This window comes from Labrus bergylta, chromosome 2 (assembly GCF_963930695.1).
Source record: "Labrus bergylta chromosome 2, fLabBer1.1, whole genome shotgun sequence".
In the NCBI taxonomy this organism is placed as follows: domain Eukaryota; kingdom Metazoa; phylum Chordata; class Actinopteri; order Labriformes; family Labridae; genus Labrus; species Labrus bergylta.
The window spans coordinates 36,150,199-36,178,110 of record NC_089196.1 but is presented as its reverse complement, the minus strand read 5'-3'; the positions used below and the strand labels follow the sequence as shown (position 1 = coordinate 36,178,110).

At 45.5% G+C, this 27,912-nt stretch overlaps 1 protein-coding gene across 2 annotated transcripts; it reads left to right on the top strand.

Moving 5' to 3' along the window:
• Positions 1-250: 250 nt before the first annotated feature.
• Positions 251-27,773, top strand: cds1 (CDP-diacylglycerol synthase (phosphatidate cytidylyltransferase) 1). 2 transcript variants are annotated; one of them, XM_065951847.1, is made up of 14 exons: positions 251-569; positions 11,858-12,015; positions 16,475-16,571; positions 16,654-16,751; positions 17,921-18,060; positions 19,444-19,502; positions 21,200-21,282; positions 21,619-21,706; positions 22,743-22,811; positions 23,970-24,122; positions 24,949-25,068; positions 25,978-26,081; positions 26,653-27,119; positions 27,579-27,773. In XM_065951847.1, the coding sequence occupies exons 1-13, from the start codon at positions 501-503 to the stop codon at positions 27,116-27,118; spliced, it is 1,704 nt and encodes a 567-aa protein (XP_065807919.1). In that variant the 5' UTR covers positions 251-500; the 3' UTR covers position 27,119; positions 27,579-27,773. The 2 variants fall into 2 exon arrangements, with proteins under 2 accessions (XP_065807919.1, XP_065807917.1); XM_065951845.1 differs by having other exon boundaries at positions 26,653-27,773.
• Positions 27,774-27,912: the final 139 nt, after the last annotated feature.

Below are 27,912 nucleotides of genomic sequence, written 5' to 3'. Positions count from 1 at the left end.
CCACCAGTCATATAAAGTCTGGACCCATCCCTGGTGCCAAAGACTAGAATTTCTGTTTGAGATGTAGCTTAGATTAAGTCATTAGATTTTTTTGTTTTACTTGAATCGTATCAACGTTTAAAGGTCTCTCTAAGAGTAACTAAACCCTAAAACCACTATTTTGAACTATAAACTGTATTAACGTACTAGACCAGGCTTTTATTCTGAAGGTCGCTACCGGATGCAGTGTGTGCTTGTTTCCTGTGCCCTGACGACAGTAGGAGGGTAGCAGGAGGGACGGGGACTGCGGTGATAAACAAACACACGCAGTACGAGGCTCGTTAGTATCTCCTCACCGGCTGACCTTCACGGAGCGAGCTTTTTAAGTCTGACCCGGGTTAGAATCCAGGACGTTACCCCGGAACCCCCCCCGAGGTTTTAGCCCCGCTCCCCCCCCCCCTCCTCCACCGGGAGTCGGCTTATGTGACACATTAACGTCCCGGCGGCGAAACGAGAGAAACATGACGGAGCTGAGGAAGCGCGGCGGAGGCGGAGGAGACCCTGACAGCACCGAGAATATCAGCGACAAGGTAAACCGAACCGAGGCTGAACCGGTTTAACGGCCTGCAGCTCGGCCTCGGAGCCGGTCTGACAGGTTGTTTCTGCCGTTGGGCTGTCAGGGTGTATTAGCATTACAAGCTAAGTGGGCTAGTTAGTCAGCTAGCCGTAATCCCGCAGCGACGTCCACACGGTAACGGCTGTTCGGTGAGACGTTCACGGACTCATCACCGCGGCCGGGAATGTCACGACGTTTTCACCCTGTCATCGCGAAACTGACGTAGACATGGCGCGTTCAGGTCACTGACGGTCAGCTGGGACAGGTGATCTGGGCTACAGAACAGGTGTACTGGTGGGAGGCCTCTTGGTTTTTGTAGAGATAATGAGGTGCTCAGGGGCCCCCGAATGGAGGAAGGGGCCTTTTATTTGGGGCTTGAGATATTAACTTACGTAGTTAATGTTTGGGTTTGTTTCTCTTTAAGTCTCAGAACTGTTAAAACCTTGTAGCTGCATTAAAACAATCAAAATACCCCAAAGATGTTTACCACAGTGTGTTTACTTTTTTGTTTAATTTAGATTTAGAGTTTTATACACAGAGACTTTATTGATCCAGAGGGGGATTCAAGATTTGCTCATACAGATGTGCAGTGAAATGTAAAGACTGTTCCGCAAGGCCATGCAATAAACACTCAAATTACTAACACACATAAATACAGTAAAATAGAAATATAATGTCAAATTTAAAAAAGAAATATTTGAATATACAAAATATAGAATAATGTAAACAGTGTAAAGTGTCTAATTCAAAGCATCCATGAGCAGCTTACGAAAACATTCATCACAGGAAACCTATGTTTGTAACACCACCCGCTGTCCCGCCTCTTACATTACTTTTTTTACTAATGTTGATCATGTAATAGAAAACAAATGTTTGCTAGGGGAAGGTCTGGTAAGCGTTGTATGTTTGCACGTTAGGTTTCTGATGGACCCTTTGCTCTCCTTTGCAGATGTCTTATGAAATAGATGCAGTGTTCTGTGTATACGTTAGCACTGATCCGCAGCTTTCAGTGCCTGTTGGCTCGTTCACCGTTTCATTGATTCATTGTTTTAAAGGTTTATTTTCAGGCTCCATTACAGAGACAGGACAGTGGATAGAGTCAGAAACCAGAGAGGGAGGACAGTGGATAGAGTCAGAAACCAGAGAGAGAGAGAGGACAGTGGATAGAGTCAGAAACCAGAGAGAGAGAGAGAGGACAGTGGATAGAGTCAGAAACCAGAGAGAGAGAGAGAGGACAGTGGATAGAGTCAGAAACCAGAGAGAGAGAGAGAGGACAGTGGATAGAGTCAGAAACCAGAGAGAGAGAGGACAGTGGATAGAGTCAGAAACCAGAGAGAGAGAGAGGACAGTGGATAGAGTCTGAAACCAGAGAGAGAGAGAGGACAGTGGATAGAGTCAGAAACCAGAGAGAGAGAGGACAGTGGATAGAGTCTGAAACCAGAGAGAGAGAGAGGACAGTGGATAGAGTCTGAAACCAGAGAGAGAGAGGACAGTGGATAGAGTCTGAAACCAGAGAGAGAGAGGACAGTGGATAGAGTCTGAAACCAGAGAGAGAGAGAGGACAGTGGATAGAGTCTGAAACCAGAGAGAGAGAGAGGACAGTGGATAGAGTCTGAAACCAGAGAGAGAGAGAGGACAGTGGATAGAGTCTGAAACCAGAGAGAGAGAGAGGACAGTGGATAGAGTCTGAAACCAGAGAGAGAGAGAGAGGACAGTGGATAGAGTCAGAAACCAGAGAGAGAGAGGACAGTGGATAGAGTCAGAAACCAGAGAGAGAGAGGACAGTGGATAGAGTCTGAAACCAGAGAGAGAGAGAGGACAGTGGATAGAGTCTGAAACCAGAGAGAGAGAGAGAGGACAGTGGATAGAGTCAGAAACCAGAGAGAGAGAGGACAGTGGATAGAGTCTGAAACCAGAGAGAGAGAGAGGACAGTGGATAGAGTCTGAAACCAGAGAGAGAGAGAGAGGACAGTGGATAGAGTCAGAAACCAGAGAGAAAGAGAGGACAGTGGATAGAGTCAGAAACCAGAGAGAGAGAGAGGACAGTGGATAGAGTCAGAAACCAGAGAGAGAGAGAGGACAGTGGATAGAGTCAGAAACCAGAGAGAGAGAGGACAGTGGATAGAGTCAGAAACCAGAGAGAGAGAGAGGACAGTGGATAGAGTCAGAAACCAGAGAGAGAGAGAGAGAGGACAGTGGATAGAGTCTGAAACCAGAGAGAGAGAGAGAGGACAGTGGATAGAGTCAGAAACCAGAGAGAGAGAGAGGACAGTGGATAGAGTCTGAAACCAGAGAGAGAGAGGACAGTGGATAGAGTCAGAAACCAGAGAGAGAGAGGACAGTGGATAGAGTCTGAAACCAGAGAGAGAGAGAGGACAGTGGATAGAGTCAGAAACCAGAGAGAGAGAGGACAGTGGATAGAGTCTGAAACCAGAGAGAGAGAATAAGGAGTGACATGCGGGCTAAGGAGCCACATGTTGGATTCAAACCAGGGTTGCCCGCTTTGAGGATTGTGTGCAAAAGGCAGTCGAACTAACCACTAGGCCACCGTCACCCTGCATACATTGATGTATATGTGGCGGCCCGTTCATTAGAGTCAGGGTTGTTGTTGTCTTTTCCCCGTAGTGATGTGAGGAAGTTTTGGTTGTTCACTTCCTCGTGTTGAACTATTACAATTAGCCAGATGATGAATTAGCATTTAGCGAAGACTTGATACCTGCACCTCTATAGCTCCTCCCCCTCCTCACCACTGGATCCACATAAAAACAAAAACAAACTGGCAGCAGTAAAGATGCTGAACTTGTGGCTTCTTATGGATGAAAGCAAAAAAACCAGCAATCAAGTTCAGAGTCATGAGTCCTGGGTTCTCTTATCGATAAAGCCGGACTCAGACTTTGTGGTCTGATTCCTTCCTGACAATCGTGCAGTGTGAGTCGTATCAAGATCCATCTTGGCGTCCCCGATCTGCTCAGAGATCATCGGGGATGCCCTGATTTATTTCAAACACGTTTGATATTTAGAATTTAGAATCTTGACGATTACGTCATGAGCGGTTTTGTCCGGGAGTCTTGTGTGACTACAATTACCGCGATGGAAGAGGAAGGACGGTAACAAGTAGACAGTATTGGCGGCCAGTGGCAGGACGCAACTTCCACGGGCGGCTAGACACCTGAGATGTATCTGACGGTTTCAACCTGACCTCCAGCTCTCCCTGAAGAACAGACAACCCATGTTGTCCGCGTCTCCTCAGACATTTCTTCACTCAAATTATATTTTTCTCTCTACACAAATGATTCAAATTACAAATTTAACCGCCGGCTCTGTTGTTTACATGAGGTCATGTGAGTTGGTGGTTCCTCCGTCAGGCACGATAATCTCAATAAAACCCTCTAGTCTGTGATGTTAGATTGTGATGAGTTACTGTGATGGACTCTACCATCAGTGTGTGGATGTGTAGGTGTGACCTGCGGTGTGAAAGTGCTTTGAGTAATCAGAAGACTAGAAAAAGAAAATATACAAACTCAAGTCCATTCAGCATTTTAGTGTTAGAATGCTTCAGATTATAGAGAAGAAGATCTGTTAAGATTCTCCTTACGTGTGTGATGCAACCCAAATTCAAAATTGTGAAGGATTTTAAAACTCCTGCAGTGTGAGCCAGGCCTCACTGGCTGACAGCCAATGAAAACACAGAAACAGTTTGTAAGAAATCACAGCAGCATATTATCGTGTTTGTGCAATGCATCGGCAACTTTTGAATCAAGAATTAGCCAACAGTGGGAGCTTCTATTGTTGTTGCATTGTTTATGAATTTATTGAGTATAAGTGATCTAATATTTAGATACCAGCCTTTATTATACATCTTTAATAACATTCTTCAGTGCTGTCAGGCAGATGATGAGTCTTCATATTTCAGTTTTGATCTGTGTAGGCTTTGTTTTGATGGATGCATCCTTGTGTCTGGACGACTAAATCTCCCACATTTAAAAGTCTTTGAGTGGATCCGGAGTAATTGCCTTTAAGTAAATCCTGTTTACGATCTGTTGTGTCAGCTCTCCGAGGTCTGCAGGCAGTCTACATCACGTGTGTCAGAGTCCTTCCCTCTGTGAGACTGTTCCAAAGGTCACATACAGCCGACCCCACCTAACAGCTCCACCACCCTGAGTAATGCATGCATGCAGAGGTGGTTGAGCAATCCCCTCCCCCACCCTAAGTCCTAAGTCACCTCACAGAGGGAAGAGCTCTGACTGATACTCTAAGCCAAAGAGTTCAACATGTCCCAGAAACTCTGCTTTAAATCACACATGTGCAGGTCTGATTGTACAAGGTCATCTCTGTGGGAAGAGAGCCGCCACAGTGACCAGCATTTTCATATCCCCGCCGCACCTGAAGCTCTTTATCAGATACGAAGGGAAAGTCTAGTGGAGTATGTAAGGTTGTATAAAGCCACTAGGATCGTCACGATACCGGGAGTTTAAACTGCGATAAGACTCAAGCAAAAATAAAAAGGATACATTTCTAGTTGATTAATTGGCCAGCTGATAATATCGGCCTGTATCAGCATTTCCAGTGACTATCGGTATCGGCTTATTTTATCGCATATATAGTGCCGATATTACTCAATTTATTCAGCAGTCATTATATCACACTAGCAGTCACCAGCAGAGCGGTGAGGCACGTACATACACGCTCAGTTACTTTCTAGCTGAGTGATCATCTTGGCTACATTATCTTTAATGTTTTTGATAACTACATTTGAGGGAGCAACACAATAAATGTGTTTATATCTATCTATCTATCTCTACAGATTTGATCGATCTAATAAATATATCGGTATCTGATTTATTTCCCCCAGTATCGACATCGGCCCCAAGCCTCCCATATTGGTCAGGACCTAGTCCGAGGCATCCAATAACGGATCATTTCTTGTTCTTAGTTAGCAAAAAAATGAAGGCAAAGTCCTGCACATTGTCTCTATTGCACAAAAACATTGGCAACGTTTCCGTAACAAAATGTCGCTCTTGTTTTTGTGCAGTTTAGACGGACTTGTGCCGGACTTTGACCACAATTTCTGATGGAATTATTCCTCTCTTGCGCAACTGTCTTCTAACATAAAGTTAATTCAGTTTTGGTTCTTTTGGCACTCATGATATGTTCAGAGTTTGTTTTTATCAGCAGTGGGGGATGGGGGGAGTATCAGAGCGAAACACTGCCATAATTCCCCGCCAGCCTTGACGCCATCTTTTGTGATTGTTTTGATTGAAAGCCCCCTGGTGGTGGAGTTTACATTCTGTGCCTTTTAAGCTGAGAGTACTTCCTGTGTGCTTTTATTTTGAAATATAGTGAGGCCCTTCTGGTAGATGGAAGGTTAGGACATGAAGCACAGAAACAGGAAGTGGTTAGGGATCCCAAAGTGAAGTCAAACAGCTCACAGGAACGGTAACAAAGGTCAATGTGTGATGTCATAAGGTCAATGTGTGATGTCATAAGGTCAATGTGTGATGTCATAAGGTGGATTTTACTTTGGACTCGTCAGCTGAGCTGTCTGAGAGTTTGTTAAAGTGAAATGAGACATTCAAAGATGCAGCAGTGTTCTTCTTTTACATCACTGAGACTACAGGGAGACACTGAGGACCACTATCTACGGAGAGCCTGAAGGGACAAAATAACATGCAATACTATATTAGACCTTAATTAATCACGAGTAACTGGTTAAAGCTGACAGCCCTAAAAATAAACACGTTTATGTGCACTTATTGCTCAGGTCTTAATTTTAGAACGACTCAAACTAAAATAGACGTTGTTGACCATAATGTGGGTTTGTTGCGTCATGATGTCCTCTTTGTGCAACATCCAGAGTCTGACTGACAGTTTGAGTTCACTGGACGCCCTCGGACTTAAAACAGACTGAAACACACCCAACACACACACACACACCCTGTGTGTGTGTGTGTGTGTGTGTGTGTGTGTGTGTGTGTGTGTGTGTGTGTGTGTGTGATCTCATTAGTGTCTTAATCAGTTTATGGTCAGCTCCTCCGTTTTGTCCGTATTTGGTGGTCTGTTGGGGAACCCCCCGCCACCCTCTATGTCGTGATTCAAGACATGTGAGAAGCATGACTGGACGAGTTCACAGCGGGACATGATGGAGGCCGAGCGCTGTGAGCCAATCCTTGTTTACTTTTACACAAGTGGAGAATGATTATAAACAAACAGACCATACTGGTGTACGTTTCCATTGGAGGGTATAAATAACCTCCGTAAGGTTTTAGGGTCGTCAGGATAGCAGAACTTTAAACTTCAATTTGATTCTAGCAAAAATCAAACGATCTCAGCGCAACAAAAGACGAAGTCCTAGACACCCAATATATGTGGTAATATCTTGTTTTTAATTATCAAAAACTAAATCTAGAATCTAAATTGCAGGAATATGTTGACATATGTTTTTCATTTAGTCACTGCAGCATCTCTCCGTCTCCTGCAGCAGCTTAGGGTTAAAAATATACATCAACAACAAAAATGTGAAGTGTTCTGTGGAGTTTCTAAAGTGTGTTAAACATCCCACACACAGACTTAATTAGTCACACAGTGTGTGTGTGTGTGTGTGTGTGTGTGTGTGTGTGTGTGTGTGTGTGTGTGTGTGTGTGTGTGTGTGTGTGTGTGTGTGTGTGTGTGTGTGTGTGTGTGTGTGTGTGTGAGAGAGTGTGTGTGTTGTGTGAGCTCTTCACACTGCTGCTCTCCCTCCATGCTGCGTTCAGTCGTCCGGACAGTTAGCTGCTGCTCAGGACTCCACATGACGGCTGACCTTGGCGAGCTGTCTGCTGACCGGCTGGACGTCCTGAACCCAGCAGCAGCAGCAGCAGCAGCAGCAGGAGCAGCAGCAGCAGCAGCAGTGGTGGCGGCAGCAGCCCCGGTGGCGATGGCAGCAGCAGCAGGCGGTTTAACGCTCTGATGATCACTTCACTCTGTACAGAGCAGCGTAGAAATGTCTTTAGACAGCAGAGGAGTCTGGCTGCTTCATGTTGAGGCTCTGCGTTTATGTAACCTCGGTTAGTTTGTCTTTTAAACTCTGACTCAGTGAAGTACAAAAAGGAGCACTGCACATATTAACGATCTTTAAGTTGTGTGTCTGTAGGGATCAGATCTCAGGGTTGTCTGTCACGATGCCACAATTTAACCTTCAATAAGATTCCTGTAGAAATCAAACAAAATCAATACCTTAAAAAAAAAAACACAGGAACAAAAAGAGACAAACTCTTTTATATTTCTTGTTCTTGTTTTGTTTAGCAGTTGGGAGCGCGATGCCTTGCTCAAGGGTACCTCGGCAGAGCTCAGGCTGTAAACTGTCTGAGCCGGAGCTGTAGCCGTAGACTAGCTGCAGCTAATGGGCCTGTTGTCCTTGTGCTACTGTGCTACAGTGAACAGCTAGAAACTGGAGATAAAGCTGTGGGCAGGTTAAACTGGCATATCGACCTGAACATTGAGTCCTCACATGCATGACGACGTTAACCTGCAGGGAGGACTGAAGGCTGGCATTGCTAGTACTGCTAACGTTAGCCACACTCAGCCCGCAGACAAATTTAACTGTGCTCATTTTGACTGTATTCGGAGCCGGCAGGAGGCGCTGTTACTGAACTGCAAAGAAGCTTTGCAGAGGTGCATCTTCTTTAATCAGTGTCGACAAACATTCAAACCATCTCCTGTTGAAGATACAATCAGGTGTGAGCTCTGCTGTAGGTTTGATGTTTAAGGTAATGATTTAATGCACGCCGTCGAGAATGCTCATCAGACACACATCGTTGTGTGTGTGACGTAGTACTTAATGCACCATCTGTGGGTGAAATAATGCTGTTATTGGGAGTTTCCCTGTGTGTCTCCAGACTGTTGTGTCTTCATGCTTTGTGCTGCAGTTTATGTTAAAGGCTGAGCTGTTAAAAGCTGGAAGGTGCTGCTATCAGCGGCGCTACTTTAGGTCAATGTTGTCTGCTGATTAGCTTCATTTCCTGCAGCGTGAGAGTCTGAGATCAGTTCCCCTGTGACCTCCTGCTGCTGCTGCTGTCTGCTGGTCTGAACCGCACAGGTGTGTGTCTGTGTCCTGTGGTGAGAATATCACCATTGTTTGCTGCTGTTAACCCTTGCAGGCTAAATCAGAGTGGCCATCATTAATCTGTGATTACACCTGTGGGTTACTGCATCACGGCGCATCGTTATTTATTTCTACTGATTGAGCTGAAAACACAGAGTCATTGCACGGGGGATTTTTGTAGCAGAAGTGAGTGCAGAAATGTTGTGAGGTTAGGAATAGAGAAGCTAGAAGATATGAATCAAACGAAAGAAGAGTCATCTCCTAACATTTTGATAGTGGGTGGATTGTTTGGGGATTTTTCAGTTAAATATTTTCTGCCTTGAGCCTCTTTGTTACGGCCTCCTTAACTAAACCAAGGCTCAAAACACAGAGATTAAAAAGTACCCCAAAGTAATGAAAGAAAACAAACAAACAATAAACACAAAAAGGGGCTGGAGACCCCGGCAAAACCTCGGCCCCTCCCCCTAAAACTACCTGAGAAGAAAAGTTGAACAAAATAAAAACCGAAAATAGGACTACCAATGATTAACATCCCGGAACCAAATGTCTTTACCACGTCGCTGCCCATTGCTCTCTCTCTCCTACATGGCTCCTCTAAATACCCCTCCCCCTCCCAGAGTCAAAATTGCACTCAGGTGTGCAAGAGGAGGGAGAATCAGAGCGAGCGAGAAGAGGGCGAATGTAACACTCTTTAATGTAAGAATTTAGTGTTTTTGTCATTTTGTGTTAAATGTGCTGAATTCATTTATAAATATGGTGTTGCTGTCTGACGTCATCCCGCTGTCAGCTTCTTCTTTGGCCATCGTGAGGAGTCATGACATGTTGAGTCAGACCCGAAAAGTTGAATTTCATTTAGGACAAAAAACAGATATTTGGCACCAGTGATTTGATCGTTGCATCAAACCAGTCAGGGTGAAAATAAATTGTGATCAGCTTCAAGCTTTCAGCAACTTGTCACTTGTTCTGATTCTCCTCCTGTCCACTCTGCAGAGAGGGAGGAGGAGGAGGAGGAGGAGGAGGAGGAGGAGGAGGAGGAGGAGGGTTCAGACCTGCATGCACATCATTCACTTCTTTTGCCTCACCATCTATTTTGGCTCTCGGCATGTGCTGTAAAAAAATGTTTGGGATGCTCCAGCTTCTCTTCTTCTGCTTTCACGTTAGGTTTCCTGCTCTGTCAGCATGTTTAGCTGTCTTTGTCTTCACAGCTGATAGCAACACGTCCAGATCCAGGACTAGTTTGACCTCTTAGCATCACTTCTCACAGTTACGTCACAGGTTTGCAGCATGTTTGACTCTGCAGGACTTACGCAGCAGTTAGCTACATTCACAGAGGATTAACAGTGTTTGGCATTTTAATTAACCAGCGTGCGTACGGTCACACAGATTAGGCCTTACTACTGAAGCTCTGTATGTAACACATCAGTGTGTATTAGGTAATGTGCTGAACAAAGCTGAGGTCTGTTTCATGGCAGTGTGACCATACACACGGCTCACCAGACGAGACAAGACGAGATTCGTGTCATTTCTCTTCACAACAGGTGCAAATTAAACTGTCAGACGGGACCCGGTAGCTTTCCTCTGTTTCACTCTGCAGGCTTCAAAGCTTCCTCATTAAAACCTGAGTAGAAATCTTCAGTTACACCTCCGCTCTCCTGAACTCTGACCTCAACTCAACCCGCCCCTCCTCTCCATCTGCTCCCCCCCCCCCCCGCGCGCCTGCCTCCACTTTCAGCGTTTTCCAGGTCATTACAGTGTCTGACGGAGATCACAGACCTTCAGTCCGAATGAAAGGCTCTGCGGTTTAACCCTGACGCCCTCGCTGACCGTATTTAGCAACGTTTGAGTCAAAGTAACCATGAAAGGAGAGAAATGTCCAGGAGGCATCAGCGAGCCTCTCAGCTGCAGAGGGAAACTTAATCTCAGGAGGAATTTCATTCGGTTTTAAAAATAGCCTCTTTTGGGCAGGAAAAGCATCCGAGCGGCGGCTTTGTTTCACCAGAGACCATCAGTGGTGTGAACCCGGGAACAGACGTGTCAGGCTTAACTTCTAGCATGTCACTTTGCTCATTTATTAATGAACCCAGAGCGTCTGAGGGCCCCGTCATCACTTACATGCAGCTTCCTCTCAACTCTCAGTGAAAAAGAGCTCAAATGTTGTCAAACGTTTCAAGACCTTTTCATACCGTGTGTTTAAAAACCGCACAGTCGGCATCTTTTTAATGATCCATAGTATTGAAAAGTACCAAAGATCATCAGCCGTATTTATAACCAAAAGCTGCAGCATGCAAAAGAGAGAGAGCACTGACAACATTGCACAAATATACTGCCAATGTTTCGGTACAGAAATGTTGTACAATTCAGCCCAGATGTGCAGGAGTTTTTGGTAATTTAAAAACAAGACATTATTCAATATTTGGTGCCTTGAACGCCTGTTTTTGTTGCTGTGAACAAGTATCAATATTGTTTGATTTTTCCAGAATCATGTGGAAGTTTAGAAATCTGACAATTTGATAACCCTGCTCGTGGAGCTTACTAGAAACATGCAGAGGCTTTTTAGGTCGGGTACAATCACTTCTATCTGAACCACTTCTCTTGACCGCTTCCATCGCTGCAACACCTGTTGACCTGATAACTGCTCTCATATCTGACAAACAGAGGGGCGTCCAAAACGGCCGTGTGTGGGGGGGGTCTTAAAAGCGCCTACCTTCTCTGGTCCAAACAAATCCAGAGCATTCAGGAGCAGAATCTAAAGTTAGAAGGAGGACATACTGGCTGCTGCATTGTTGTCAGAGAAGCCAGCACTTCAACATGTTTCCTTCATGATCAGAGAGTAAGGTTCTGTTAAGCTCTAGTTAGAGAGCTACACATTGAAGTCCTGCGTGACTTACAGGGCACATTCATCAGCTGTGTCGTCGTCCCTCCAGATGAGAGACTAAACTGTGGCCTGATTAAACCTCCGTCTGTCTCTGCTCTATCCCTTCTGGACTCTGTTTGACTACTTCTACATTACTTCTCACGAGTCATCACTATGTTTGTCCTTTTTGTTGACATAATGGTGCTGCTGCTTTTATTCTTCTTATTTTCTGGTATTGCCCTGTGTGTTCTGCTCTGTGGTCCGTCTGTCTGTCACTATCTTACATCAGTGTTTAAACATCTGTGTGTGTGTTTGTGTGTCCCTGCAGGAGGCTGACGGTGATGACAGGCTGGGCCTGCAAGGCGACACAGAGGGAGAAATTGATGCTGACTCCAAAGCAGACACTCCAGATGTTCCTCTCTCCTCTGCAGACTCAGACAACACTCCAAACTGCCTGAACAAAGCTCTGGAGGGCCTGCCGCCCAGGTACACACTGCCCTAACACAGACACACACACGAGAAAGATGACGTTTGTTTCTGAAATACGCCCTGGAGTTAACCCGACTTGGAGCAGCGTAAACAAGCTACGAGGAGCTTTTAACATGTTGCGCTTAAAGACAGAGTCAGTAGCTTCTTCCTTCAAAATAAAATACAGACTTATGTAGAGACCTTCAAAATAAAATACAGACTTCTCCTAAAGTGAAGCTGCTCCATTGTCCCTTCTGGGCCTCCGTACATGTGTGGTGGTGACTGTGTCTGCAGAGACTCTGTCCTCTGACTGGATTTTACTGTTCTGCTTTGTGACGGTTGACTCGGGACGTTTCTGGGGGCGGGGCTGGTGTGTTTCCTCCAGCCAATGACAGCGCAGCAGGTGAGTTTAGGAGTGGATACAATTCAGTGATTGGACGAGATTCAAAGCGGTGAATATGACGGACGTGGACGTAGCAGCAAAGAAGAGAAAATATAATGAGAGTGAGGAGAAACACCAAGTGGATAAAGATCGTTCTAAAACGAGGGTGAGCCTTGTGTTGTCTTTAATCCGTGGACGTGGAGTTGATCTACTTCCTGTTGGACAGGAAGGTGATGAACACCGGCGGTTAGCTTGTGCTAGCATGCGTTAGCTTGCAGTGTAGCTACAAGCAGTAAACGTACACACTATGTCCTGAGTGAGCTTCTTAAGGTGATGAGCCCAGGAGGAGTGATTCAGTTTGAATGTTTGCAAACATTTCTACTGACTCCTCCTTTAAATTGATCAAAACACCAGATTTTCGCTGTTTTCGAACACCTTCAACCAAAGAATCAAACTCAGGTTTATCACTAAGTGAGTTTTGGTGCAAAACGTTAAACATCCAGATATAACGAGAACAAGCGGCATGGACAGGCGTACTTTTACTGTGGAGGAACTACAGGAATGAGGGAGAGACTGAGTTAATGTAGTACAGCCTTGATATTGCTGTATTAAGCAGTTTCCCCTCCATCCATCATTAACAGGACCCTGACTGAGTGATCGATCATATTCCCTCTTCACATGGGGGTTAACTGCACTCTGCACACTTTCTCTTATTAAAGTAGAGAAGCAAAGCCGCTGGTAATAAATGTTCAACATTACAGAGACCTTTAACAAACACAGCAGTGACCTAATAAAGAAGTGATGATTGGTTGATATAGTTTTGCAGAATCAAAACGAGGCGTGGGAACACAAACACGTCTGACACACCTGTGAGAAGTCACTGAACCGTCCCTCATTGATGTTAATTATAGAAGTATTTCTTATTCACCTGGAGTCCTGTGAAAGGTGTGCTGACAGCCTGGCGTGTCTAGTCCTGTGGTATTCAGGTGAACATTAAGTTGTGTGGTCGGCTTTAATGTCACAATATGTTAAAACGATTAAACGCGTGTTGATCCGTCTGTAATGATGCAGCATGCTGAACAACCACACATGTCTTCTGATGCCGTCGCTTCGATCAGCTGACAGTAGCTTTAGAAAAGGAAAACTGGAAATGGTATTCAACATCCTTTTTTTTAGTTGGTGTCAGAAAACTTGAATCTAAAATCTAAAATTGAAATTAAAATCTTCTTGATCGATTAAATGTCTGAATAATGTTCACATGCAAACCCTCTAAAAACACAGATCTGTATTTTTCCTTCCTCGTCATAAACTTTTTAAACCGTGGCCAACTCCACCCTAAACGTGTTTTTTAAGGGCGAGTTCACACAGAGGTAGACCAGCAACTCTGTGTTCTGCGAGGTAAACTAACTGGAACTGGGCGGCTTTGAAGACGGGGACATAACGGCAGTTTCTGGATTAAAAACGGATCCTCTTTTAGACAAACTAAAAGGTTATCTTGCAAAATGCGGGAGTTGCAGGTCTTCCACCACCTCAATTGATTTGTTGTTTTGTATTATTGAGTTCAGCCTGACTCAGACTGTCAATCAATCTTCATTTGTACATCGCCAACTCACAACAAAGTGTATCTGGAGATGTTTTTCTACATTCTACTCTCATTTGTTTACATTCCTGACATGCTTTACGCGTTTGTATTCTGATTGTTTCACGTCAGCCTGTGGCCCTTTGAGTCAGCAGCATGTCGAACACGATGAACGAGGGGCCACGTTTGATACACAGGCGAGGAGAGGAGGGCGTGACCAATGAAGGAGGGCCAGGTCACACGGATTAAAGGCTCACGGGGAGGAGGGAAGCACTAATCCCTGCAGGCTGAGCGTCACAGGAGGAGGAGGAGGAGTGCTGCAGAGAGACCTGAGGAGGATAAGACTGCAGAGCGAGGGGGGGAGGGGGGCGGAGAAAGGGAAAGAAAGAAAGATGAAGAGAAGCAGATGGAGCAGGTGTAGCAGCGATGAGGAGGAGGGATGGCAGCAGATGGATGCAGCGAGAGAAATGACACAGCAGAGAGGGATGAATGGATGGACTTGAAGGTGAAGAGAGGAGGAAGAGTCGTTTTAAAGAGAGAGAGAGAGAGATGCTCAGACAGACAGAGAGAGAGAGAGAGAGAGAGTGAGTGATGCTCAGACAGACTGATAGAGAGAGAGAGAGAGAGAGAGTGAGTGATGCTCAGACAGACTGATAGAGAGAGAGAGAGAGAGAGCGAGAGAGAGAGAGATGCTCAGACAGACAGAGAGAGAGAGAGAGAGAGAGAGAGAGAGAGAGAGAATGATGCTCAGACAGACTGATAGAGAGAGAGAGAGAGAGAGAGAGTGAGTGATGCTCAGACAGAGAGAGAGAGAGAGAGAGAGAGAGTGATGCTCAGACAGACTGATAGAGAGAGAGAGAGAGAGAGAGAGAGAGTGATGCTCAGACAGAGAGAGAGAGAGAGGCCGCAGCGCTGAGTGGAAGCAGAGTTTTTCATGATGCAGCTGTTTCTCTCGTCCATTCACACAGCAGCTCGCCGTGCAGCTTTCCGCTCTCTCCTCTCTTTTGTTTTGCTTGGGGGCTGCAGGCGGTGCAGCAGCAGTTTGTCTCACACAAACATAAACTGCATGACGTGGTTGAAAAACACTCCAGAGGACGAGGCCCACATCCTGTATTATTATTATTTTTTAGCCCTGCTTGTGTCCCGGCACAGGTATCACTGGTAAAAAGATTTGTTGTCAGATTGAGAGGATTAATTACCTTTAAGCCTTTTGGTCATGTCGGCTACTTAAAGGAGAAGACGTGTTGAACACAGACACTCGGACAAAACAAACAAACACACAGGAGGGATGTAGACTGTATCTGTTAGCGTCTGCTCCACAACGCTCAAGAGCCGTTTTCACATATTCTGAAAATATCTAGATCATTTCAGGAGGACTGCTCGGGAGATTCTCCGTCCTTACTGTTCACATATGCACCTCGCAGCGGGAGACTATCCCTGTCAGACAGGTGGTGGGGGCGGGGGGTCTCCTGAGGTAGTAGTAGTGGACTAAGCAACAGAGTCCCCTATACAATGCTATAATTTGTCTTTATATTAATGCTACGTGTAATCCAATGGAATGACAACATCAACAGAAGAGTGGAGAAGAACAAACTGGAGAACAGGAAACATAATGCAGCCGTTTAATTACTTGCACGGAGATCGTAGTGGTGGCGTGCAGACAGTCTGTGCACCGTGCAGCGATCACTCCCCCTCCCACTCACTCCAGGTGAATTCTCCTGATTATATCCTGCTGTGTTCTCACAGGAGAAACTCCGGGTGAAGTCCAAGCAAAAAATTTGGCTGTTTACGTTCACACATACAGCGTCTTTATGGGGCTCTATGGGGACTGACTCACTGCAGGAGACAGACTCTAGTGGACACTGGAGGAACTGCAGCTGTAAAGTTAAACATTTTAACATAGAGCTCTATGGGGACTGACTCACTGCAGGAGACAGACTCTAGTGGACACTGGGGGAACTGCAGGTTTTGACTTTATTCAGTTCTGGAGGTTGCATGTTAGCACATTAAAATTAGCATAATGCTTTTGAGGACCACTGTGCCTCAGTACAGCTTTAAGGGCGACTAGCTCAGCTTAAGTCTCGGAGTCTGTGTCTCAAAGCGATGCTTCTGTTTTCAATACAACTCTTGCTAATGCAGCTGATATGTAAAGGCTAATGTCAGTGAATCTACACGGTTAATAAACCATCAGCTGTGAATGCCACGGCCAATGAAAAAAAGGTCCTCAAACACAGATTCACGGCTCCTCGTTTATTCACGGCCCCTCATCTGCTCAGCTGGTATAAACGCGTCATTTCCTCAAATTCTACAGGTCGAACAAGACCTCATATTTCTGATGTGGAATTTGACGCAGCTTGTGTTCTATAACTGCAAACTTAGACGTGGACTCAGACTGTGTCAGTTTTCTCTCTCTCTCTCTCTCTCGCTCTCTCTCTCTTTTTTTTTGGAAACTCAAATGAAGCATGAATGCATTAATGAAATATTCTGAAATGATTGAACGTTTCTTCTCTGTGCAGATGGAAGAACTACTGGATACGAGGCGTTCTTTCATTGGCCATGATTTCAGGCTTCTTCCTCATCATCTACATGGGACCTGTCACTCTAATATTGGTGGTAAGTGACTGTGATGACACTGTTTGTGCTTTCTGACGGTTGAACCGAGGATGACGTTTTCTTCTCTCGTCCATTCATGCAGGTCATGACCGTCCAGATCAAATGTTTCCAGGAGATCATCACCATCGGCTACAGAGTTTACCATTCCTATGAACTGCCGTGGTTCAGGACGCTCAGTTGGTGAGAACAGATTGTACACTAAACATCAGACACAACAAACACAATGTCCTACAAGCCTGAAGTCTGACCGGGTCTCGCCGACGTTGGGGGCGGAGTTTGTGTGGTGGGACTGTTGTATGAAGCAGCAGTGACATCCGTCGTCCAATCATGCGTCTCTGCTCGTCAACATAGTGGGAGAGTAACTGTGTATGTGTGAGCGTGTAAAAAGTCCAGTTAGCATTGTTAGCACTAGCGCTAGTTAATAATAATAATAATGCATTTATATTTTATGTCGCTCAAGGTCACCTTACAAAGAAAGAAAACAGTGAATAAAAAGAAGAACACAATCAACTACATAGTTTTGGTTACGTCTGCCATCGCACTAATCTCATGTAAACTAAAGTGACAGCGTCACACGATGACATCACACAGGAGGAGAAACCGGCGCCGCACAGCGTGACGTCTACACAGAAACACCTCAAACAGAGTTTCTGAACATCTTCACCCTGGAAGGAGTTTTACTAAAGGAGAGTTTACAGAGACCTAAAACACAGTTTGTGTACCAAAGGTCAAACCGTGCATATTCAAAAATATTCGCCTATGTCTTGATGAGGCCTTAGATTGTGTTTTATAACCTTATTAAATAATATAACAGTTTATTATCTTTTACGCATCCACATTTATTTTATAAACATGCTTTAGTTCCTTTAAAGCGTTCGTCTGTCTGCAGGTAGGAAGCTTAGAATAAACGACACACACCCTCCAACCTGTGCAAGAGTCTGCTGCTGTGTTTGCTCCACACACACACACACACACACACACACACACACACACACACACACACACACACACACACACACACACACACACACACCTACACATCTACTCTGTGTGACTGCAGCATCCAGAGCAGACAGGAGCAAAGATCACTGATATGTTGGAAGTAAATGAAGCTAATTGAAGCTTGCCCTCTTTGACCAAGGCCACCCGTCATAACAACTACACACACACACACACACACACACACACACACACACACACACACACACACACACACACACACACACACACACACACACACACACACACACACACACACACACACACTGATCAGTGTACATGTGGCAAGTAGTCCAGCTTAAGGTGCACAAACACAGAGTAAAAATTATTTTTTATTTTTTTCTCCTCAGGTACTTCCTGATTTGTGTGAACTACTTCTTCTATGGTGAAACTGTAGCCGACTACTTTGGCGCTCTGGTGCAGAGGGAGGAGCCTCTGCAGTTCTTGGCTCGTTATCACCGCTTCATCTCCTTTGCTCTGTACCTGGCAGGTGAGTCTCGCCTTTAAGACGTAATGAGCTCTGTATCTCAGAGCGACTCACAAGACCTTTGAACCGTCGGCTCCTGCCCATGTTTAGAGGAAACAAACACTCAAAGCAGACATGGCGCGTGTACAGCAGGGGACGATATCCGGGATACAAATAATATAAACTCTTCTAAAGTTTAAGGACTGATTATAAAACAGGAGCTTTCATCTCCTGTGAAAAGTGCAGCACACACCATCTTTATTGCTTTTTTCTGCGGCTGCTCAGAGGGTTTCGGGTTTAAAAGCTTCAAACTTTGCAGACGTCACCAGCGCCCTTCTTTTTTTTTTAATGTAAGCTATGATATTCCCTGTATATTTGTCTCATATGAATCATAGGATGGTGAACATCCGTGATAATGAAGGGGAAACACGATCTCAAATATCAAACACATGTTGCAAATCAGCGGAGCAATGTCGTTAATACAGCAGCCGTTTTTAAAAGACTGTTGTCATGGAGACAAGATGCATGTTCAGCACTTTTATTCTCAGCGTGCAATCGCTTCATCCACATGCTCCGGAGCGCACAGCCAGCCGACTCATTTTTGGATGTGCTGAAAAGCACTGGCTGTACGCTGTGGTTTGTCTTCATGAGACTCGTGTTGTTGCCATAGTTACACAAGCTGCTCTTTTTCTTCAATATTCCACCCCGTGTTTATGTTCGCTGACATGTTTGTGAAAAGTTAAAGTGATGCAACACCCGGTTGGTGACGCTTCCCGCTTCTCCTTGCTCTTATTGTACTCTCAGGTATTCAGTCTGAGGCAGCCCGACTCCAGGTGAGGAATTCTCTGAGCAGTAAATCAAAGTATTGACATCAAACACTCAAGAAAAATTTGGACAAAAATAATGGGTTCCCCCCCGATGGTTGGGTGATCAGGCCCAAAATCGTCCCTAAAATCGTCTGGAGTGTAGCCTCCTTGGCCGTCTTTCAGTCGACCCAGCAAAGTGTCAGCCGCAGTTTTAGACCTGAGGGACATCCTGAAGTCCTGAAGCGTCTTCATCAGTCTGTCTGCAGGAAACCGCTCCCTGAGGGACTCCGTGGACGAACCTGACAATGAGGCCGTCGACTCATTTTAGATTCATGTGTCTGATTTAAACTCTGACTCGACCTCGGACTCTACATTTAAACGTTCACACACACACACGCACACACACACACACACACACACACACACACACACACACACACACACACACACACACACACACACACACACACACACACACACACACACACACACACACACACACACACACACACACGCGCGCAGTGTTATTATTGTGTTACATGTGATGCATTTGTTTTAATGAACTGTAAAATCTGACAGCATGTTGTCTACTCTTTCACAGGTTTCTGCATGTTTGTGCTGAGTTTAGTGAAGAAACATTACCGCCTGCAGTTTTATATGGTGTGTATCAGCAGAGTAACCTCCTCCTCCTCCTCTTCATCTTCCTCCTCTCTCTCTCCTCCTCTCCTCTCCTCTCCTCTTCCTCCTCCTCTCCCTCTTCATCCTCCTCTTCCTCCTTGCTGCTCCTCCCGTCTTCAGCCCTGATCTTTCCATTGTAGAAGTCTTAAAGATTTATCTCTCTTTTGAAATGCAAATTTTTATTATTCTTTAAATCACAGAAAAGTTCTCCCCATAACTCTCAAGCCTAAATTCCACCAGATGCGTGTTCAGTCCGTCTCCGCTCCTTTTCCGGCAGCTGAGCTGATTTTTTTTTTTTACTTTATTCAGTGTGTGTTCTTCCTCCTGCTCCGCTGAGCTGCGTTTCAGCTCCGTGAGTCCAGAGTCCTCTGCAGCAGATACACAAGGTCTCTATTTCTGCAGGATGTCAGGGCACGGAGCATCAGTTTACCACAGAGCAGATCGAGTAGCACAGGAAGTCAGACACTGAAACAACATGAAAACATCCAGATTATTTTTAGAATAAAACACGAGTGAATATGTAAAATTACCGCAAAAGTTCCTATGTCTCGGCACTCCAGCTGTCGAGACAAAGAGAATGCAGCCGGTGAGTGTTGACAAACGAGGGAGCCGTACTGGACCAGAGTGGACACGCAGTGCACACGTATCTGGTGGAAGTTCTGGGTCGCGAGACGTCACACACTTAAGACCCACCCACGCCGCTCACATGACTGTAGCTCTTAGTCATGTGACCGGCGGGGAGTTAATGGCTTCCTGCAATGGCTTCACTTCACTTCTCTTCTCACACATCTGTTGTTGCTGATTCTTCCATCGTGCAGCGTGTTTATTCACCTCATTTAAAAACTAACCTCTTCATCATTTCATACAATCTGATCGTCGACTTGAATTAAATTTAAAAAGCTTCTCTAATGACATATACATGCAGACATTTCCTTTCAGTTTTGTGGCTTTGATGCCTTCTCTCTTATTTAGTTATTTAAAACATTAAAGCGGGACTTAAAGCGTGTCTTATGTCAAAATAAGACACAAAGTCAGTAAAATAGCCTTCATGTTCTCTGATGTGCAGCAGGGATTTGACCAAGCGTCCCTTTCATTTATTTTAATTTTTTGAGCACGCCTGTCTTGTAAACTGAGCACGCTTCATGATCACATAAAGACATGCATGAGTTGTATTACGACATTATGTACAAGAAGTAACCGTGCTCAGGCCCGGTTAGTCCTGGAGCGGTGTGAGTGCAGGCCAGCGGGGGGATGAGAAGAATCGTGCTTAACCACGGGATGGGACAACTCACCCTAGTGTGAGAGTTGTATTAATCAACAAAAAGAGGCTTTTTCTCATCTTAAAAACTGCGTCCTGTTTGGTTTGATTTGGCTGCAGCGGTGTGTCTTAAATATGTTTATCTTTGTGCGCTTCCTGGTTTAAATAATTCTGATAACTTTGCGACACTGATCCCCAAACACCTGCCAGCTTTCCCACCTGCTGCCTGCCCCCCCCCCCCCCCATCCTGTCTCTTTACTCTGATGTGTTTCACCTTCATCTCACTCTGCCGTGTCACTCACCTCACCTCGTCTGTTTGTATGATTTCATGATTTCTGACACGAGCCAACTTTTCTGAGCAGCCGGTCCACATTCCAGTGCAGTGACGCTGTGGTGTTTGTGTTTGTGTTTGCCATTCCAGTTTGCTTGGACCCATGTGACCCTGTTGATTGTGGTAACTCAGTCCCACCTTGTCATTCAGAACCTGTTTGAAGGGATGATCTGGTAAGACACAGACAGACAGAGGAAAACCTGCCATGTTGTCTCTGAGAATCACTGCACATGTCGTCTTTTCACTGTTTGGTGCACGATGTAAACTTTGACTGTTAAGACAGATACAAGTACAAATGAAGCATCTCTGTTACAGTTTACTGCTTTAAGAGTGAAATCTAAGATATGCATAGAGAGTGCGGTAGATTTTCAGGTGAACATTTTTACTTCCTGCTAAATTGTCAGCTATTTATAGTTTCATAGCAGAGCAGACACAATATCCAGTGACAGTCAGAATAAATCTCACGACCTTCCACCGCCTCCTGATGTTATAAAAGATGTATTTTTCAGGTTCATTGTCCCGATCTCCATTGTGATCTGCAACGACATCATGGCCTACCTGTTTGGATTCTTCTTTGGGAGGACTCCTCTGATAAAGGTACACTGAACATGAGCTCACGTTGTCCATATTTTACATCACATTCAAGTTTTTTTTACTCGTCTTTAAGAAATGAAGAGAGAAGAAAGCTTCCTTTAACTGATCGCCAGCTCTGTAGAAGCAGATTTCTCTCACGGCAGTTATAGATATGTAACTCTGACCCCTAGTGTTTAAAATGGGTACTGCAGTCTAAATTCTAAACATCATAGAGAGCTCTCCCCCCCCCCCCCCCCCTCCTCTCTAGAGTGGATGCTCACTCAGGTCACCATGTGGTGGACTCTGAAGCTTCAGTGTTTATCCAGCTCTGCATGGGTCTGTAAACCTTTCTGTGTTCTAACCTCTCTCCATTTTTCAAAAGCATCTCCAATATTGATCCTAGTTTGAGCACGTTTCTGCTCGTGGAGCTTATTAGAAACATGTAGAGGCTTTTTAGGTCGGGTACAATCACTTCTATCTGAACCACTTCTCTTGCCCGCTTCCATCACTGCAACACCTGTTGACCTGATAACTGCTCTCATATCTGACAAACCGAGGGGCGTCCAAAACGGCTAATCGCACACATCCCTCTGTGAGTCTCTGAGCTCAGGATGCCTCTAAAGAGAAGCAGGAAGACTAGAAAGGTCCTCGTCCTCTCTACACTGACATACAAAGCTGTCTGAAAGTTAAGAGTGGACTGATCTCAAATGGATCTCTATATTCCCCGAAGCCTCATAATCTGAGGTCATAAAACTCGTCTCTTATCAGCTCCAAACAGACGGGCAGTGATTGGACGAGACGAACACTGCAGGTTGAAAAAAAAAATCCTCTTGAACTCTGAATTCTTTGAAAACTAAAAATCTTCTTAATTCTAAGAAAAATTCTATTTGACATCCATCCACACAGGATCCATTCAGTCGCTCTGACGTGAGGAAGAAAGAAGTTTATTTAAAATCACATGTAGTGTGTGGTGAGGCTGATGTCATGTTGACATGAAAGAGCGCCTTTGTTTCTGTCTCTAACCCCCCCCCCCCCCCCCCCCTCGCTCTCTTCTCTGCAGCTCTCCCCTAAGAAGACGTGGGAGGGATTCATTGGAGGCTTCTTTGCCACTGTGGTCTTTGGCTTCATCGTGAGTGCACTCCATCTGATTTTATTAACCAATCACATGCTCTGGTTTCTAAATACCAGAGGCAGTTATTCTCCAGCAGTTCCAGACATGTTTAGTTAGTCCACATTATCTGATCAGTCTTTGACATTTCTCAGCGTGAGGCCCCCCATGTTTGGATTTTTGAGGGATGTAAAATATTTGCAGAGACTCAAAGAGACTTTTCAATGAGCCAAAAAAACATTTCCATCCGTTATCTATAGTCGGTCACAGTGTCAGCAGGCGACGCAAGCTGTCTCTCTCCCCAGCAACGTTTTCCAGCTCCTCCTGAGGCGTTTCCAGGACAGACGGGATATATCCAATCCAATCCAACTTTATTTATAACGCACATTTAACAACAACAGAGTTGACCAAAGTGCTTTACATCAACAAAAAGGAAACATAACAATAGACAAAGCAAAAAACCAAACAGACAAACTCTTATACCGGGTTTAAGAACGCCAAAGTAAACAAATACGTTTTCAGACGTGATTTAAACACGGGGAACGTGGGTGCCAACCTAACTCTGGTTCCACAGTTTAGGGGCTATAACTGCGAAGGCCCGGTCTCCCCTATGCTTTCGCCTAGCGTTAGGTGCGACCACAAGTGACTGATCAGCAGACCTCAATGATTTTGATAATCCCTCCAGCTCTGGGTCTCCTCCCTGTTGGAGGTGCCCTGAAAACCTCCAAAGGGAGGCGTCCAGGGGGATCCTGATCAGATGCCCGGACCACTTCAGCTCTCCCCCGAGCTCCCCCCAAATGTCTAAGCTCCTCCCCCTCTCTGTAAGTCTGAGCCCAGACCCCCTCTAAAGGAAACTCGTTACGACCGCCTATATCCTGGATCTCATTCTTTAGGTCACTACCCAAAGCTCATGACCACAGGTGAGAGGGTTGGAACGAAGATCGAGCGGTAAATGGAGAGCGTTGCCTTCAGGCTCAGCTCGCTCTTCACCACAACGGTCAGCTACAACGCTTGATCCGCCTGTCAATCTCACGCCTACATTTTAAAAATTATTGTACATCCTGTTTTGTATCAAAAAACACGTTTGACGGCCCAACAGCTGATTTTATGAACCTGCTGATAAATACATAAATTGTAACTCTGATGTTTTCGGTTTGTCTCGTTTATCTCCCCCCCCAGCTGGCCTACCTCCTGTCCCAGTTCCAGTACTTTGTGTGTCCCGTGGGCTTCAACAGCGAGACAAACGGCTTCACGGTGGAATGTGAGCCTTCGGACATCTTTGTGATGCAGGAGTACACGCTGCCCGCCGTCGTCCAGAACACTCTGAGATGGGTAAGGACGGGTTCAGTTCTTATCGTGAGTGGAGAGCAACGAGACGACGCACTCAGCACGTCACACACTCACAGATTCATTCACCAACAACCAGAGTCTCCACTCTCACAATGTGTGAGCAGGCGCAGTCAAACGCCATTTAAGAGTAAACAACATGATAAATGTGGCTAGCTGTTAGCTCCCTGTGGTTTCTTTTACACACTTCAGTTTTCTCTCTCGTGTAAATCTCTTTGATAGTGAGATGACTTTTTGCTCCCTGGTTAACCCTCTCTCTCTCTCTCTCTCTCTCTCTCCCTCTCTCTCTCCCTCTCTCTCTCTCTCTCTCTCTCTGTCTCTCTCTGTCTCTCTCTCTCTCTCTCTCTCTCTCTCTCTCTCTCTGTCTCTCTGTCTCTCTCTCTCTCTCTCTCTCTCTCTGTCTCTCTCTCTCTCTCTCTCTCCCTCTCTCTCTCTCTGTCTCTCTCTCTCTCTCTCTCTCTCTCTGTCTCTCTCTCTCTCTCTGTCTCTCTCTCTCTCTCTCTCTCTCTCCTGTCTCTCTCTCTCTGTCTCTCTGTCTCTCTCTCTGTCTCTCTCTCTCTCTCTCTCTGTCTCTCTCTCTCTCTGTCTCTCTCTCTCTTTCTCTTTCTCTCTCTCTCCCTCTCTTCCTCTCCTCTCTCTCTCTCCCTCTCTCTGTCTCTCTCTCTGTCTCTCTTTCTCTCTCTCTCTCGCTCTCTCTCTCTCTCCCTCTCTCTCTCTTCCTCTCCTCTCTCTCTCTCCCTCTCTCTCTGTCTCTCTTTCTCTCTCTCTCTCTCTCTCTCTCTCTCTCTCTCTCTCTCTCTCTCTCTATTAGAAAACGGTGAACCTGTACCCTTTCCAGATCCACAGCGTCTTCCTCTCGTCCTTCGGGTCTCTCATCGGACCGTTCGGAGGATTCTTCGCCAGCGGCTTCAAGCGAGCCTTCAAAATAAAAGTACAGCCCATCTCTGTTCCTTTTTTCTCCACGGTTGAATTTTGTCTTTAGTCTCGTTTCTCGTTCTGGTCGTCTTTATGACTCGTTTTATTTTGATCACATTTGGAACTAGATGAAGTTTTCCTTTAAATCTGTTTGATTAGATTTAAAGCCCTGACACACCAAGGGGATCTTCAGCCGTCAGTTTTAGTTGGACCGACAGTGAGCAGTCGTCACCTTGTTTTTGCGGTGTGTCCGGCTCCGTTGCTACTTTTTTTGTCTTTTTTTGCAACCACGCTTCATGACCATGTAAAGCCATGCATGAGTTGTATTACGTCATGTACAAGAGGTAACCGTGCTCAGGCCCGGTTTGTCCTGGAGCGGTTGTGCGCCCTGAAACGTAAACAAGCTGAAGGCCGTGCCGTCCTGTCTGTGTGAACACAGAGCTGAAAACAACAAACACAGAGGGGAGTTTGACTTCACTCTCTTTTAGGAAGTCACTGCTCCACAATATATTTTCATATATTTCATTTGTTTGAATCATAAGAAATGCTTTGAGCTGGACCTCACAGACTCGGACAGTTTGAGTGAGTAATCTAAAGATTTCAGAGAGGAGCAGAGATTTTCCCCAAAGTGACGGGTAGCTCTGCTCTGCTTTAAGTAATCCCTCTCACAGTCATCACTGCGACCCCCATCGCAGTGGGAGCAGCTGGTTTAAAGGCTCCCTGCTGGGAAAAGTAATTTCTCAGACAACTGATCCACTTAATGTTTGTGTAATCAGTACCTCTCAGCAGACGTCTCCACCTGGTCACACCACAGGTTGAAAACTGCAGCAGGACACACGTAATGTTCTGAAGGGAAACACACAAACCTGTCACACCTGCAGGTACCGCCGCCCTTATCTCTCGCCCTTTCTCTCCTTTCCTTCAGGACTTTGCCAGCACCATCCCGGGCCACGGAGGCATCATGGACCGATTCGACTGTCAGTACCTGATGGCCACCTTCACACACGTCTACATCGCCAGCTTCATCAGGTGAGAACATGAAGGACGTGTGTCTGAGCGGGAAATCATCTGACATTAGGGAAACATGCTATGTTGAAGTGCTGGCTTCTCTGACAACAATGCAGCAGCCAGTATGTCCTCCTTCTAACTTTAGATTCTGCTCCTGAATGCTCTGGATTTGTTTGGACCAGGGAAGGTAGGCGCTTTTAAGACATGCCCCCACATGGCTGTTTTGGACGCCCCTCGGTTTGTCAGATATGAGAGCAGTTATCAGGTCAACAGGTGTTGCAGCGATGGAAGCGGTCAAGAGAAGTGGTTCAGATAGAAGTGATTGTACCCGACCTAAAAAGCCTCTGCATGTTTCTAATAAGCTCCACGAGCAGAAACGTGCTCAAACTAGGATCAATATTGGAGATGCTTTTGAAAAATGGAGAGAGGTTAGAACACAGAAAGGTTTACAGACCCATGCAGAGCGAGAGATCAACATGTTTTCTAATAGTTGGTGTTTCTTGTACGGCGAGGTAGCTCGCTCCTGATTGAGGATTTTTCTCTTTCCTCTTTTGTTTTTTCTCTGCTCATATGTTTGTTTTTTGTGTTTCAGGGGACCGAACCCGAGCAAAGTGCTGCAGCAGCTGTTGATGCTTCGGCCTGACCAGCAGCTCGGCATCTTCCACACACTCAACTCACACCTGAGAGAGCGAGGCATGCTGCCGCCCGCCGCCGCCCCCGGCCGAGTGAAACACGGCCGGCTGCACAGGAGGGACGACACAAGTGTGTGTGTGAGGGTTTGGAGAGTTTGTGTAAGCATGCACACACATAACACACACAGACACAAACACACACTCATTAGTATGGCTGTTTGGTGTGTGATCCAAAGCAACTCGCAGAGCTTCCTTCTTCGTCCTGCCGGCTCTTCATTCAACTTCCAACCAGCTCCAAACCTCGACCCTGAACCCGAGGCGACTCTTCACACTACGTGGAATGACCTAAAAAAAACACATTTACACAACAAGAAAAACAAGGGAGGCTTTGTTGCTTCCACTCGGAGCAGCACACAAACACGCTGAGGTCCTCATCCTAAAAAAACACAGACTGCAGATTAATGGAACAAACAGACTCTATGCACATGGCGCTCTCTGCACACACACATGGGGGGGTGTGCAGCTTCCATGTGGACGCAGATATTGCACTGACTCTAGCTGAACAAAGAAATTCAGAAGCTTTTACCAGCAAAACCTGGGGGCCCAAAGTGTGGGGCGGGCGGACCTGAGCTGCAGCGAACAGACTGATGACTCGTCTTTGTGTGAGTGAAGTGAAGACGCGGCGGCGGCGGCATACTGTAGACTCTGTTTTATAGACTCTATGTAAGCTAACCTCACAGCGTAACAAAACATGTAGCATGTACGCAAGTCCTGCTAACCCAAGCCATGTTTCTTCTTCTTCCACAGTGTGAACTTTTTAGCTTTTAGTTTTCTGTCTGAATCTAAAAAAAAAGAAAAAAAAAAGAGAGTCACACAATTTCCAGAGTTTGACTGTAGGCATGCTAACGCAGAAACTAGAGCGTCAACACTTCAACTTCATGTCGTGTACATAAATATACTGGAAATATTTATCTGAACAAATACTATTACATACTCTAAACTACTTACGTGACCTGCTGCAGAGAAAAACACTTTGAAGCTTTCAGAAATGATATGCAAAAAAAAAAAGAAAAAAAGAAAAGAGGAGTAACTCATCCGTAGCCTTTAGCATGAAGACTTTAGATTTTTAACTTGTAGACGTAGCTTTGATATGAGGTCGCTGCTTTTTCGAGGGGGTGCTGGGTGAGCATAATGTCGAGGTTTGAGAGGAGGAGGTCAAC

Coding starts and splice junctions, on each gene's coding strand:
- cds1 (XM_065951847.1), top strand. CDS start 501: ATGACGGAGCTGAGGAAGCGCGGCGGAGGCGGAGGAGACCCTGACAGC. Junction 570..11,857: donor CCGAGAATATCAGCGACAAG/GTAAACCGAACC, acceptor GTGTCCCTGCAG/GAGGCTGACGGTGATGACAG. Junction 25,069..25,977: donor AGCGAGCCTTCAAAATAAAA/GTACAGCCCATC, acceptor CCTTTCCTTCAG/GACTTTGCCAGCACCATCCC.